This window comes from Crinia signifera, chromosome 3 (assembly GCF_055691185.1).
Source record: "Crinia signifera chromosome 3, ASM5569118v1, whole genome shotgun sequence".
Classification (NCBI taxonomy): domain Eukaryota; kingdom Metazoa; phylum Chordata; class Amphibia; order Anura; family Myobatrachidae; genus Crinia; species Crinia signifera.
In genome coordinates this window covers 254893069-254908758 of record NC_139219.1, presented here as the reverse complement: position 1 = coordinate 254908758, position 15690 = coordinate 254893069, and the positions used below count along the sequence as shown (strand labels likewise).

Here is a 15690-nt window from a genome sequence, read left to right as displayed (position 1 = left end):
GAAGCCCCCCCTGCGTGCACCAATGTGTCTGGGCACACCTTTGACCCGGGGAGAGTGTTCTGGGCCTTCCACAAGATGGATTTAGATGGAAATGTAATAGACAGATGGTCTGGGATGCGTAACTGAGTGCTTGGGTTCCTGGTGCTCGCTCTGAGGTCTTACCCATATGCCGTGAGGCCACACAATGAGCGTACTGCAAAATTTGTGGTTTTTAATTAATTGAAAAAGAAAAGTAATTAATTTCACTAATTAACAGTAATGAATTTCAATTTAGATTTGTATGTAAAATTTCAGGATCTTCGCTTGTAAACTGTGGATTTGTATAGAAAGACAGAAGGACAAATTTTCCCTTTTATATGTTCGATAGTAGTCCCTAAGTTTATTGTATGATCTTAGTTGCAACTTAGTTTGAATTACATCACAGGTTAGGGTTGAGCAGAAAGAGTTATGCTGTGTACACACGGGTACAATCTCAATAAGATTTTGACTATATAGTCAAAATCTCATCGTGATCGCATGCAGATCGCATGGGCTTTTAACCCTTTCGATCCCGATGCGCGTTAACGTATCGCAAGCAGAAAGTCTTGGCTGCATTGACTATATAGTGCAGATCTGCACTATATAGTCAAAGTTATATGCAGATTGCATACATGCTGTATGATGCGATGCGATCCCAATGCGATCTCATCGCATCGGGATCGCTGCGCATGGTACTCGCACCGTGTGTACACACCATTAGACTTGGGTGGGGTTTGTACTTCAAACTGATATCTATAATGCAGTGTAAACATAAAGCAGCCAGTATTTACCCTGCACAGAAACAAAATGATTTACCCAAATCTAACACTCTGTGGGTATTACATCTGCCCCACCTGCAGTGCACATGGTTTTGTCCATTAGCAAACCAAATGTGCTTTGCGAGCCAACCATGAAGCACCCCCAGTACATATTGTGCCACATTCCAGTGCCCCCAGTTCTATTTTTCCACACTATAATGCACTCCAGTTAATTTTTTGGCGACATTACAATGAGCAGATCCAGGGGCATACTTATGTATATTGTAGGTTCCAAGGACAAACTTTGTTAGGTCCCCTATGTAGCACCCAATGGTGAAAAATGATTATAACACATGAGGGCCCCCTATCAGCTCTGGTCCCCATAGCAGTTGCACCTATAATAGCTACACCCTTGATTTTGATGCACATTTACTCCAGAAATATCAGTACACTAGTTACTGAATGCGTCATAAGGTTTATGGAACGCAATGTAACACAGATGTGGAAGTGCCACTGCAGACTCCTCTTTCATATTAACAAACTGATGTTCAAATCAGAAGCGCACAATAACAGTCTGTTGTTTTTTTCTGTAAATAATTTGGCCTTCAAGCTTGTGCTTCATGAAGAAGTCCTGACCGAATTATGATCATCAATAGGGGCATAACAATGAGTGGTAATCTAGTTACTGAAAAAGCAGAGGTAGGATCTGTCTGGAGCAATATTTAACGCATGATGCTAATTTGTTGCAGCAGCATTTTAGATTTAGTAACAGGTGATAACAAAAATGTCACTCATTATTAAATATGCCCTTTAGTCAGTGCATTAACATCCCACAGAAGCAGTCAATTGCTAAATTCAGATTGTGTGTTCCCCAGGAGTTGGAGCAGTAACATGGTCTCCACTAGCGTGTGGAATTATCTCGGGAAAATATGAGAATGGAGTTCCGGAAAGCTCGCGGGCATCCATAAAGGTATGAAGTCCAAAAAATAGACATATAGGGGGTTATTCTAGTCCATTCTTTCTGACAAAATCCTTCTTAGATGGACAAAACCATGTGCACTGCGGGTGGGGTAGATGTTACTTGGGCAGAGAGAATTAGATTTGGGTGGGGTTTTTCTTCAAAGTGAGATCTATATTGAAGTGTAAAATCATGCAGTCAGTATTTTCCCTGCACAGAAACAAAATAACTCACCCAAATCTAATTCTCTCTGCACATGTTACATCTGCCCCCCTGCAGTGCACATGGTTTTGTCCATCTAAGAAGGATTTTGTCAGAAAGAATGAACTAGAATAAACCCCATAGTTTTATTGAATTAAGTGCAATTAGTTTCATATCTGGTTCTATTTGAAGTGTCTATAATATTAAGCACATTCTGTAATTGTAACAAGATGTATTCAAAAAGTCAAAAACAAAAATCTACAAAGTGTCAGCTACAGTATAAAAAAAAGTGACCACTAGGATGCTTCTTCTAAGGAGAGCTCTCTGATGGGAGTGTTGCATGAAGCTGAATTAACGCAGGTGGGATGATTAATCTGTTATAATGCTTTCACTGCTTACTGCTAAATATGTAATGTTTGAGGATTGATATAACTATATAGCATGCAATATCTCTGAACTCTGACCCCAACGGACCAGTGTCACTGGTCTGGTACTTCCATAGAGCTTCGGAATAACACACATCTACAGTCTCCAAACACTTCTTTTATTTCCCATACTCAATCATCATAAACTACTGCTTGAGAAAGACACTCCAAAAATGTATAGACAGCGGCGTACATAGATATTCGTAGGCCCCATAGCAAAAGTTTGTAAGGGCTCCCTATTTAGCAACTGATAAATGTATGTAAAACATATTCCTTAGACAGCAAAGATGGGCCCCCTACAGCTCTGGGCCCCATAGCAGCTGCACCCCTTGCACCTATGGTAGTTATGCCCTTATGTATAGAGTTATACTGTAGAAGGCAAGGATGCAAAGGCCACACAAAGAGGAGAAAACACACTAAATAAAGTTCAGATAATAGAAGTAGGGGAAACGAGATATGGGCTAAGAGATGAAGAAAGGAATAAAAATGTGACGTTCTTAAAGAGAAAGAGGAGAAAAGTAAGATAATTAAATCTTAGGCACTGCCGAAGACTATCTAAAACTTTTATAAATTGGTATCATTTAAAATGTCTATTTTATTATTCATTTTTTATAGAGATCTCTTTACTAAGCCTTGGGTAGAGGTAAAGTAGATGGAGATAAAGTACCAGCCAACCAGATTCTAACTGTAGTTTTTTTAAACACAGCCTGTAACATGTCAGTCAGGGGCTGATTGGCTGTTACTGTTTCTCCATCCACATTATCTCTATCCAAGGCTTAGTAATAGACACATCATTATATATATACAGTATGTGTAAAAAGAAATTACAGTGTCATTTAGCAGATGTAGATTTACCGGACTGAACATAGAATGTACATAAACATAATAATCAGTTTGAATTGAGGAAAAACAAACAGATAAGTTATGAGACAAGCAACCTGTACGCATGGCAAAGGCTATACCATTACTGTACTCTCAGGAGTAGAGTGATCTTAAGGGCATGTGGGACATACTGTACTCTCAGGAGAGTAGTGATCTAAAGTGGAAGGTGGAAGACTGGAATATAATAAAAGTAAAGGCATTAAAAAAAAAAGGTAATTTGTAATGTAATGGGTTTTTTACCTTGCGGTCACCTCTAAATAAGACAATGAATATTTCGGTACTTATGTAATATCTGGGCTCCCGTTTTTCTTATGAGACCGCGTCCCCTCGCGGGGCTCGCTGCGCTCGCCACGCTTCGGGCACGGTGACTCGCTGCGCTCGCCACACTATATAAAATCAACTCCATGCGTAGTTGGATAGTAGGGGTATGAAAAAATGGGGTGCATTTAACATGGGAGTCCAGATAATACATAAGTACCAATATTTCTCCTAAACTTGAGTTTATACCCATGTTTCAACATTAGGAACCTTTTTATCTATTTTATGGCATCACATGCCACATATTGCTCTTAAGACCATAATTTATTCTCTCTGGTTTTGAGAAAAACTATCTTCTTCATGTTAATAGATCCCAACCACCCCTGATGAATTCCACTCAGGACGAAACGCGTAGGGTCTCCTTTATGAATTGAAATTATTCAGGTGTTGGATCAGAAATTAAATTCTCTTGAAAAACTGAGAATTTTAACTGTTACAGTTGCTGAATAAACTATTCTTTTATTTGACTACATTCTATTTCTTCTATTAATGTCCACTTTTTTCATTTGGTGAATATATAGAGCGCACTCCTATACTCTTCTATATATATAAAATACCACATTAAAAGCCTGTGTTTGTCCCTCTGTACCTTACTCTGTAGGAGCCCTGACATGCTCAGCACTACCTGTGATTAAAAATCCTCCTATGCGATGCTGCTGCTGCTGCTGTCCTTCATGAGCCTGAGAAAATGATGAGCTCCATCAAGCAGAGCTCAGCACAAGCCTCTCAGCCTCTGACCTCTTGTGCAAAATCTCATGGGACTTATTCAACTCCCAGTAATGCATTGCACACTTGTGCAGTCAGTGTGCCTTGGCTCCCGATGCTCAGCACCCTTAATCATTGTCACATTGGCAGATCGGTGAAGCTGCAGCACTACCCCACTCCCATGCACAAAACCTTTATCTAAAAAAAGAATTATTATTTTTTTGAAAAATACATGCCAACCACAGGGGGCCCCTAGATAGAGGGGGGCCGAGGGGTACTGACCCCCTGTGCCCCCCTTTAATCCGGCCATGTGTACGTGTACTGTGTCACTGTACATCAGCTACAGGGACTTCTAAACTCATTAAGTCATAGCTTTGAAGAACTGATAGATGTAACATAGAAACATAGTTGGTGAGGTTGATAAAATACATTAGTCCATCATGTTCAGCCTATGTAATATAACATGAAAGCATGAATATATCCCATGTTTACATTGTTGTATGCATCAACTCCATTCACAGCTATGTAAGCACATATTCATTCATAACACACACACACACACACACACACACAAACACACACACACACACACATCACTTGATTTAACCAATAACAATTTAGAGATTCATGTGACTTTGTTTATGTCATTCCTTTCATTATTTGGCTATTCCTGATTCCGTCATGTCATGATTTGTCAGTGCTACCAGTGGCTAAAGGACAAAATCCTGAGTGAGGAGGGCCGAAAACAGCAGACTAAGCTGAAAGATTTGGTACCAATTGCAGAACGTCTGGGATGCACTCTGCCACAGCTTGCCGTAGGTAAGACTAGATGTACACAGACATAGCTACCGTATGGAAAACCAGGAAATAAAATATTCTGCACTGGTGGCCTCAGCAATTGCTGCAACCTGCACCCACTGGTATGCGGGGAGGAGGAGAAATTAGGTAGGGAGATGTCTCTCCCCATAGGTGCAGGCTGCTGTGGGTACAGCTACAGTATGTTATCTACCTCCAGCAGCCACAAACATAGAAGCCAGCACCTATGGGAAGATACTTCTTCCTGTGTGCAGTGTGCACATTGTCACTTGCCCTAATGTCCACTCCTCTTCACAAGGGTTACTTACCAGTGGCTGGAGAGGGGAACCAAGTTAGCATCTGACCCGGGCCCCCGTAGTGTGCCTCCAACTTGGCAGTGTATGGGTTGATACCTGTTCAGCCGGTCGACAGGTCAGCCTGAATCAAGGGTGGCAGGTCTCAGTCTTGCAAGCGCCGGCGGAGGGAGTGGAAGCTTGGGACCGTGGTGGCGCCACTGGCCGGCAAATCATGCACCAGCATCCAGGAGTTTTTTGCAGGTTTTTCTGTATTCGCTCCATAAGACGCACACACTTTCCCCCCCACTTTTTATGGGAGCAAAAAATACGGTAACTAAAATAGACTCTGGTATGGAAACTTCAAGTAACAATGATGAAGCTAGAGTAATGAAATATCTAGATGCACACATTGGCGTACATTTACTAAGATTGGAGTTCTATTGAAGATTGGATGTTGCCCATAGCAACCAATCAGAATATACTTTTTTAGCACCTTCTAGAACAGGCATGTCTAATCTGTGGCCCTCCAGCTGTTGTGAAACTACACATCCCAGCATGCCTTGCCATAGTTTTAGCATTCCATATCAGAAAAACTGTGGCAAGGCATGATGGGACTTGTAGATTTACAACAGCTGGGAGATGTCCTAGACGATAATAGAATCTGATTGGTTGCCCATAGCAACATCCCATCTTCACTAGAACTCCATCTTAGTAAATAAACCCGATTGTTTTCATTCCCCTTCTCGCTGCAGCTCTGCTTCCCTTTCCTTAGAACCGTATAATCTGTTTTATTTGGCTGTGTTTTTATCGAGGGCTGGTGTCTGATTAATCACAAGAACTTATTCTATTAAACATTGATGCTTGCCAGAAGATTAAAATGGAATACTGCCCATATTTCTAATTCATATTCCTCAATTGATAATAAAATTACTGGCGAACCTCATTTTTTTTACTGCCTTCTGGTAGAAATACAGAATGTGCTCATATCTGTTTAGCACATTTACTTCTCTGCTACTAAACTGACATCAAGTGTTTAGTTACTTTATGAACATATTCTAATGTGCGTTCTAATATCACCCTCCAGAGTTCAGACTATAGTTTGGAGTGCTCAATAATCATAGCAGGAAGCATAGCCTAATAAAATCTGATACATTTTAGAACATTTTAGTCTTTAGGGCAGCAGAGAAAGTAGTCATGTATTTATGCTGTTTCCTCAACAGTTATGTAAATATTAATTCCAATAAATTACTCATCAGCATATTATTATTTGGGGAATAAGGTTTTAATGATGCAATTTGGCATTTTTAATATATTCTATCTTGTTGCATTAACAGTATATGACCCATTGCATGTTTCTGGTGTATTCCTGTAATAACACTGGTAAAGTAGACTAATGAGGCCCTAAGTAACCCAAAAGAAATTGGTATGGTCATTTTTATTGTTAGTACATAAAGCATACCCTCCAACATTTCCAGGGCATAAATCGGCACATATCCGTGGACGGGGGCGTGGTTACTGGTAAAGTGGGTGTGGCCACACCCCCTTTCCAATTATGTGTACTTTTTTCAAGATGCCTCTTGGACCCCACCCTCCACATTCACCACTGCTTGGGTGTCTGGAGGAGGAAAGTGGCAAAGTGCTTCGGCACTGCAGACCCGTGACCAGGTCCCCTTCCCCGAATCTGGGCTCCATCTGGAAGAAGGCTCCGGCCACGGAAGCCACCCGGCCCCTCTGTGGTCGCGGACGGATGACATGTCATGTCCGCGACCAGAAACTAGAGCCCTCACAGGCTCACACTCTCACAGGCAGCGTCAATGCCACCCAGGCAGCCCCTCTGTGGTCGCGGACGTATGACACATCACGCCCGCGACCACAAACTACAGCACCAGCACCCATAGTAAGAGCCGCAGAGCGCCGCTCCTCCTTTGACCCCAAACACATGGAGCCGGACTCCGGAGACAATGGAGAAGTGGCGACTCCATTGCCTCCGGCAGAAAACCGGTACAATCGGTACATCCATTTTTAGCCGGTACAGACTGTTAAAAAACGGTACTGTACCGGCTAAAACGGTACAGTTGGAGGGTATGCATAAAGCATTATAGCTCGTATATTCAATATTTTGATACTCTTACACAGCTTCTCAAACTGGATCAACAGGACCCCACACAGTTTTTAAAGGTCACCTGTGGATTTTTAAAATGTGACAGTTGGGATACACAGTGTACATGCCCAGGGGCGCCGACTGGTAAAATGGAGGGTGTGTGTGGGCATCGATGGGGGTGGGGCTATGCCCCCGTGAAAAATAACTAAACTAGAGGGAGAGAGGAAACAGGCTGCTGCTGCAGCACTCTCCCCCCAGCTCATCACAAGGCACTGAGCAGCGAGTGCTGAGCTGCCCGACTCTCTACAACAGGGGAGGGGGTAGCACGGCCTCTCCTCTCAATGCCACTGCACATGCCGGCTGGCCTGGAAAACAGTCTAGCATCTGACGGAAAAATTTCCATGGACTTTTGAACTTTAACATGGACATTGGAATTAAAATGGCTACTGACATCACAATATAGTCTATCCTATACATTTTTTTTTTTTATATTGTCATTTAAATAGACAAGGGGTCATAAAGGGTTAAGCAAAAATGAAAAATAAAAAATATCTTTCAAAGGAAACATCTTATTAATGTTAGGAAAAGTACAAAGAATGCTGGGAGGAACGTTGTTTGATGCATCTGCTTGCATGGAATGCACCTGCTAAAATTGCCAGTGTATAATCTACTCCAATTCACATGAGATCTATGGTCTTTAAAAAGGGCAAAAAGCCCTATTTTCAGCATAAAAGTTGCTTACGCTGGTGATAGGACTTTTTCTGGCTTTACCCTAATCTTATAAAAGTTACCGCTCTTTGCAAAGGAAAAGCCACCTCAGTACATTTTCTGTTACCTTTCCATAGCCATTGAAAATCAATGAAAACAAGTGCCTTTAGGTTTTAATTTAAAATAAGACATTGTTCCATCTAGGGGGTCAGTCAAACCTTACAGCCTTACTATGCCCGGTATGGCATATGGTAATATGCTATATAAATACTGTCTTACTGATATTGGTGACGTCTATTTTTTGTAGCTTGGTGTCTTCGGAATGAGGGAGTGAGTTCTGTCTTATTAGGGTCCTCTAATCCAGAACAATTGGTAGAAAACCTAGGAGCCATACAGGTAAGATTATTTCTATTGTGTCATATTCATATTGACATGCGCTGGCCTTTCGGGGGTTAATTAGAGAGCCCCCCACAAAACAGTTACCCCCAAACAGCGATTGCTTGTAATAGGATACAACCATAAGTGACTTTGGGTGCAGCTACAAAGTAAACAAGATGCTACATTCAGAAAAGTTCTCTCCCCAGATGAAGAAAAAAAGGACACATCTTTACTATAAAGCTATATCTCACTATGCAAAGCAGACTCCTCACACTATGTAGCTGTTGTGCACACTCCATAAGGCTGGTAGGCACATTAGAGTAAGATATTAGAGAATCCTAAAAAGGGAAATAAACAGCACTCACCAGTCTGAGGTTTAAAGGTTCAATTAAAGGAAGTCCAGTTTAATGGTTTGTGGGATTTCTGCCAGAAGTTTGTGTAGCATAATTTTATGAAGGGGCTAAACAGGTATATGGTGTACCACTTTATGGTGTAATGTGTATAAGAAGTACTATTTTGTGTTGTAAAGTGTATAAGGGGTAGTATTGTGTGGTGTAACGTGTATAAGGGGACTGTATGGTGTAAAGTTTATGGGGGATACTACTGTGTGGTTTAAAGTGTATAATAGGTACTACTGTGTGGCATAATGTGAATAAGGAAGACTAATTTGTTGTGTAATGTAAACAAGGGGATGACTTAGTGCATTGTAATGTGAGTAAGGGGTGCTACTGTGTGGCATAATTTGAATTGGTTGATACTATTGTGTGGCTATGATTCTTCACCATGAGACCATGCCAATTTGCACTGTCCCATCTTTAAATATCGTGTGGGGGCACAAGTGCTTGTCCTAGCACAGAGCAACACTCTGCATCTGTCTGGGTATTAAAAAAAAAAAAAATTAGCAACCCTTGTCCTGTATAACAAATGCTGAGTGCTTGTGTGTGTTTGTGTGTGTACACTCTACAAATACTTTATGGAAATACTGTACTAGTCTAGAGGGATATTTGTAAATTTAAGTTTGGTGTTTATTTGTGTCCATTAAAAAAAAAAAAACAGTACAAAAATGGGCTACAAATATCCCCTTTTTTCTAGTTTGCATTCTGTGCCTCACCAGCTGTGTCTCATACGGTTTTTGTCCCTTTAATCTTTGTTAGTCAGTGTATAACAATCCCAGGCTTTAATCTGCCGTACAAAAAAAAATGAGAACACCCTTAGAAGAAATTATGAAACAAAATAGTTTAAACTGTAGTTTAGATACATAAGGAAATGTGTGTGATAAAGTCTTGATGAAACAATACAGTGTGGAATTTCAATACTAAGAAAACTGGCCTTTGTTTCTCAGTACATTAATACAGGTTGAGTATCCCTTATCTAAAATTCTCGGGACTGGAAGCATTTTGGATAACTGTTCATTCTGTATTTTGGAATATTTTTATATTTCAGAGAGGTATCTTGAGGTATTTTGTATTTATGTTATATAAACACATCAAACACATTAAATACCCACAAATATATTTTATTTGTGCATGAAACAAGGTTTTAAAACATGAAACAAAGTTTGTGTACAATATCAGATACAATATCAGATACAATATCAGATAATGACAAACAATAATTTTACACATATATAGTGCCAGTTACATGTCATTTCCACAGTAGTGCCAGTTACAGGTGTACCCAGTAGGTATGTAAGTACATTCTGGAAACTATGGTTTTCGAATAATTTGGATAAGGGATACTCAACCTGTAGTATATTTCTGGAAAGAGATTATTTTAAGGAAGACTATTATGCCATGAAGCTATCTGTATTGGTAGTAGTTGCAGTGGCCCCTTAGTCTGATACTATTTTCGAAATCCCAAAAATTGATGACACACTACTGTGCGATCTCCAGTGCCACTATCCAAGAGTATCACCTAACACCTTAATGGACATACATACAGGATAAATAGGTTCTAGTCAGATGGCGCTCAGACTAACAAATATACAGTATACATATTGTACAAAGCAGGAGCTAAACAAGAAGACAAAATAAAAAGAACAAAGAATTAGTACATATCAATGTTAAACCGTGTAACTGTTTTAGTTGTGAGAATCGTTGTGCAGACCCCAATACACTTAACACATCTGCCAACCTCAGTAAATGCAATGGCGTAACAATGGTCGAGCAGACCTCGCGGTGGCGGGGAGGCGCTATATAGGTGTGGGCGCTGGGGTCTGCGGGGTTATTGTAATACCGTTGCCACTGCCAGGAGCTCACCTGTGGTCGGAGCCCGGGTCCCGCAGAAGATTTGTCTGTGGCCCCGGCTTCCCTGTCCGCTCCGTCCTGGCTTCTAATCTAAACATACTATCACAAAATGTCTGCCCCCATAGAGCAGATAACTGTCTGCTGTATGGGGGCAGACATTTTGTGATGGTCCGTTTTCATTAGATGCTGGAGCCAGGACGGAGCGGACAGGGAAGCCGGGATCACAGACAAATCTTCTGAGAATCTCCGGCTTCGACCACAGGTGAGCTCCCAGCACCTGTGTGGGGGTTAACTGCGGGGGGGGGTGTCTCCCGAAATTTCAGCGGGGGGACGCAAATTTTTATTTACACCACTGAGTAAATGAATGTGTAATCTTCCACTTAGTGCAAATATTTACCAATAGTTAAAAGCCTGTCATAATGATGGCTTAGTCCCTATCTGGTCCTACCTTCAATCTCTGTCTTCAAAGATCCCTCTTTCCATATCCAGCAAGTTTGAAACAGATCAGCCCTGAGCTGCCCCCGGAGACTAGTGCCTGCACTGTCAGCTCCACCTCTATGACAGGAGCTGGGTGCTGAAGGAGAATTTCCCACTGCAGCACCCGGCTGCTGTCACTGAGGAGAAGCATTACCATACATGCTGGGCTTCTCCAGGAAACTAGTGCCTCCACTGTTGGCTCCTCCTCTATGACAGGAGCCGGGTGCTGCAGGAGAATTTTACACTGCAGCACCCGGCTGCTGTCACTGAGGAGAAGCATTACCATAGATCCTGGGCTGCTCCAGGAGACTAGTGCCGGCACTATCGGCTCCTCCACTATGACAGGAGCCAGGTACTGCAGGAGAATTTCACACTGCAGCACCTGGCTGCTGTCACTGAGGAGAAGCATTACCATAGATCCTGGGCTGCTTCAGGAGACTAGTGCCTACACTGTCGGCTCCTCTATGACAGGAGCCAGGTGCTGCAGGAGAATTTCACACTGCAGCACCTGGCTGCTGTCACTGAGGAGAAGCATTACCATAGATGCTGGGCTTCCCCAGGAGTCTAGTGCCTGCTCTGTTGGCTCCTCCTCTATGACAGGAGCCAGGTGCTGCAGGAGAATTTCACACTGCAGCACCCGGCTGTTGTCACTGAGGAGAAGCATTACCATAGATCCTGGGCTGCTCCAGGAGACTAGTGCCAGCACTATCGGCTCCTCCACTATGACAGGAGCCAGGTGCTGCAGGAGAATTTCACACTGCAACACCTGGCTGCTGTCACTGAGGAGAAGCATTACCATAGATCCTGGGCTGCTCCAGGAGACTAGTGCCTACACTGTCGGCTCCTCTATGACAGGAGCCAGGTGCTGCAGGAGAATTTCACACTGCAGCACCCGGCTGCTGTCACTGAGGAGAAGCATTACCATAGATGCTGGGCTTCGCCAGGAGTCTAGTGCCTACACTGTCGGCTCCTCTATGACAGGAGCCAGGTGCTGCAGGAGAATTTCACACTGCAGCATCTGGCTGCCTACTGTCACTGAGGAGAAGCCAGCATTTGCTGTGTAGTTCACTCCTCGCACTCCTCTTCTGACCCCACTGTTATATAAGTGCTGGCTACCTTACTTTGGTATCAGCAGCACTGCTGTGTTACATGGTCTTTCTTCAATAAGCCCACCCACAGACTCCATTTGGCTAGACTCACCGGAGTCGGGGGCAGGCTAATAGAGCATAGGAAAGCTGGGTGCTCTGTCCCATGCAGCAGCGGCTCAGTGAAACCAGCTGGCAGATCCCCAGGGTGGCATAAGGAAAAAAAAACAGTACAGTAGTATTACCTTATAATGTGAGTAGGTCACGTTCCAAATCCACTTCAAACCTCCATGATTCAGAGGAAATACATATAAGATGCAGACTGCATTGTGGCAGACAAGCCAGTGTACATGCAGCAGGTTTCAGCTAGTTGTAATAGATACAGAACTTTTAAGGGGCAGCTGTAAAAATGATCATTCCTTTTTTTTTGTTTCATTTTATATAGGTCCTTCCAAAGATGACATCACATATCGTAAATGAGGTTGACAACATTTTGGGTAACAAGCCATTCAGCAAAAAGGACTATAGATCATAACATACTACTGGAACAGAGGACTGCATGGTTATAGTAGAGCCCTCTGTATAATATGGCTTCACTATATTTTATGGCATCCCTAGACACCTCCTCCAGTACTTATCCTGACGGGGTATTGCTGCCACTCAGCACCTACACCTAGAAGCACATAACGGAACTGTAAACTTTAAATATTCTTTGTATCTGTTTCTTACCACTTGATTTCACGCTTGCGGCTTATATTAATATCCTGTAAATGATCTTATAAAATGCTAGTACAATTACTTGGACTTCTGCTGATTGAAAGAATTTTAGGAGAGAGTTGGACTATGCAATATGTTTTATTACTGCATTATTGTATAAAGGGGTCAGCAGGAGACCCCATTATGTATTATACTGTGTGATAGTCAAGTCTGAAAACTATGCATTGGCCTCAAATTTTATTACAACTCTATTTAATATGCGTTTGCTGGTAGCTGGATGTGCTCCGGGAGACTGGTAACTTAATAATCACAGACAGAGTAGTGTGGGGTCAGCGTTTCGGGTTTCTATACCCTTTATCAAGAAGGGAGTTCTGCACCGGAGCCATTTGCATTATATATACCTGAGACTGCCGAGCATATATATATATATATATATATATATACACATATATATATAATGTCATCATGTTTGGTCCTGCTACGTAGGGCTCTTCTTTGGGGATCTTAGAAGCAGCAAGTGAAAGGATCAGTACTTGTGTATTATCTGGGTGCCCGATTTTTTCATCGCATGCCACTACTTAAGGCATGCGATGCGATTTTTCATTGTAAAGACCCGATTTTTAATTGTATAGTCACCCATGGGTAATTTCATACCCCCACTATCCAACTACGCATGGAGCGTGGCGAGCGCAGCGCGCCCCGCGAGGGGATGCAAATTACTTTACATGTATTCTGCGGCCCCTCGCGGGGCTCGCTTAGCTTGCCATGCGTAGTTGGATAGTGGGGGTATGAAATCACCCATGGGTGACTATACAATTAAAAATCGGGTCTTTACAATAAAAAAATCGCATTGCATGAATTGTATGCCACTATATTGCATGCGATGCGATGCAATACAATGAAAAAATCGGGCACCCAGATATTACACAAGTACCAAAGGATCCATCATTTAGAGGACAAATTTCTTTCAAGAAAAATTGTTTTAAACTGTAACTGAATTAACCTTTTCAGGTCCAACGTCTAGTCAGGCTCAACAACCCTAGCGCTAGTAGCAGATCCAATGGTGAGCCACTTTAAATAAGAACATCGTTCAACAGTCAATGTATACTTTTTTTTTTTTTCATTTAAAAAAAATGTAAATTAATTTAAACATTTAGACCAGACTATTTGAATTGCAAAAATAAAATTTGAACTGCAAAAGGTTAAGGAGTTTTAAAAGAACGAAACCCACATTGCACCATTTATTTTCTCGTCAGCTAAAAAGGAAATATTTAATCAATGCCTTGCAAGTTTTATTGCATGAGGTATAATCAGAAACAACTTAAAATGCACACAATAAATGCCAACGGAGTTCCTTGATAAGCTGAGCATTGCATGCCTGCTAACCCATGGCTTTTTACATGGACTGGCTTGACTCGAAACATAGTGATGTGAATACCAGGAAGAGCCTTTTCTGCTTTTCCCCTGAAGTTTGCATTTGGTATCTGTTACTCTATATTTCCTGGATTATTTTGGCTCCGTGCTACATTATAGATGTTAATGTTTTGCGTCACTTATATACTGTATTTATTTTGTAGCAACCTTCCTGTTACCTAAGCAGGATTGTACAGTGTATAGCCTACCAAAGTTCAAAGGGAACTCACTGCACAATATATGTTTTAAAAAATTTGGTACTTGTTTCCTAGCACGGCGCCCACGATTTTAATCGTATGACATCGGGTTTGAAAAATCGGTCGCATCGCGACCTGATTTTTACATTGGATCCAATGTTAAATGGTCCCTTGAGACCCGATTTTACATTGGACCCAATGTTAAATGCCCCCCAGACCCCATTTTTAATTGTATACCCACCCTGATGGGTCAAATGCCCCCCCATTGTTAACGCCACGCCACGATCAACTCCAACCCGAAGCGTGGCGAGCGCTGCGAGCCTGCGAGGGGCGGCGGTACGCGTCCTCCGACCTTTTCATACACCCACTATCCACATGGGTGTGGAGTTGATTTTATATAGTGTGCGAGCGCAGCGAGCCACCGAGCCCGAAGCGTGGCGAGCGGACGCACATTACTTCACACGTATTACGCGTCCCCTCGCGGGGCTGGATGCGCTCGCCACGCTTCTGGTTCGGTGGCTCGCTGAGCTCGTCACACTATATAAGAACCACTCCACGCCGATGTGGATAGTGGGTGTATGGAAAGGTCTGAGGACGTGTAATGCCGCGTACCGCCGCCGCTCGCCACACTTCGGGTTGACGTTGATCGTGGCGTGGCGTTAACAATGGGGGGGCATTTCACATAATAATTAAGCATCAGGGTGGATATACAATTAAAAATCGGGTATGGGGGGCATTTAACATTGGATCCAATGTGAAATCGGGTATGAGGTACAATTTAACATTGGGTCCAATGGCAAAATCGGGTCGGTCTTGTCGCATCGCATGCCATTATAATGGCATGCGATGCGACCGATTTTTTTATTGTACAGGAAACGTCTTTGAAGGTTAAAAATCGGGTTGGTCGGTTCTGATCGGGTCCCATCGCATACCTTAAGTTATGGTATGCGATGGGACCCGACGGGCGCCGTGCTAGGAAACAAGTACCAAAAATTCATATGCTCATTGAAAT

The 15690-nt window shown here is 42.4% G+C and overlaps 1 protein-coding gene across 2 annotated transcripts in view; it reads left to right on the top strand.

Moving 5' to 3' along the window:
- KCNAB1 (potassium voltage-gated channel subfamily A regulatory beta subunit 1) overlaps positions 1-13712 on the top strand; it is a 258194-nt gene extending 244482 nt beyond the window's left edge. For both annotated transcript variants that reach the window (XM_083177891.1, XM_083177892.1), the window contains exons 11-14: positions 1652-1746; positions 4964-5084; positions 8473-8561; positions 12797-13712. In XM_083177891.1, the coding sequence (XP_083034017.1) occupies positions 1652-1746; positions 4964-5084; positions 8473-8561; positions 12797-12886 (395 nt within the window). In that variant the 3' untranslated portion in view covers positions 12887-13712. The remainder of the gene's footprint in view (positions 1-1651; positions 1747-4963; positions 5085-8472; positions 8562-12796) is intronic.
- The last annotated feature ends 1978 nt before the right edge of the window (positions 13713-15690 follow it).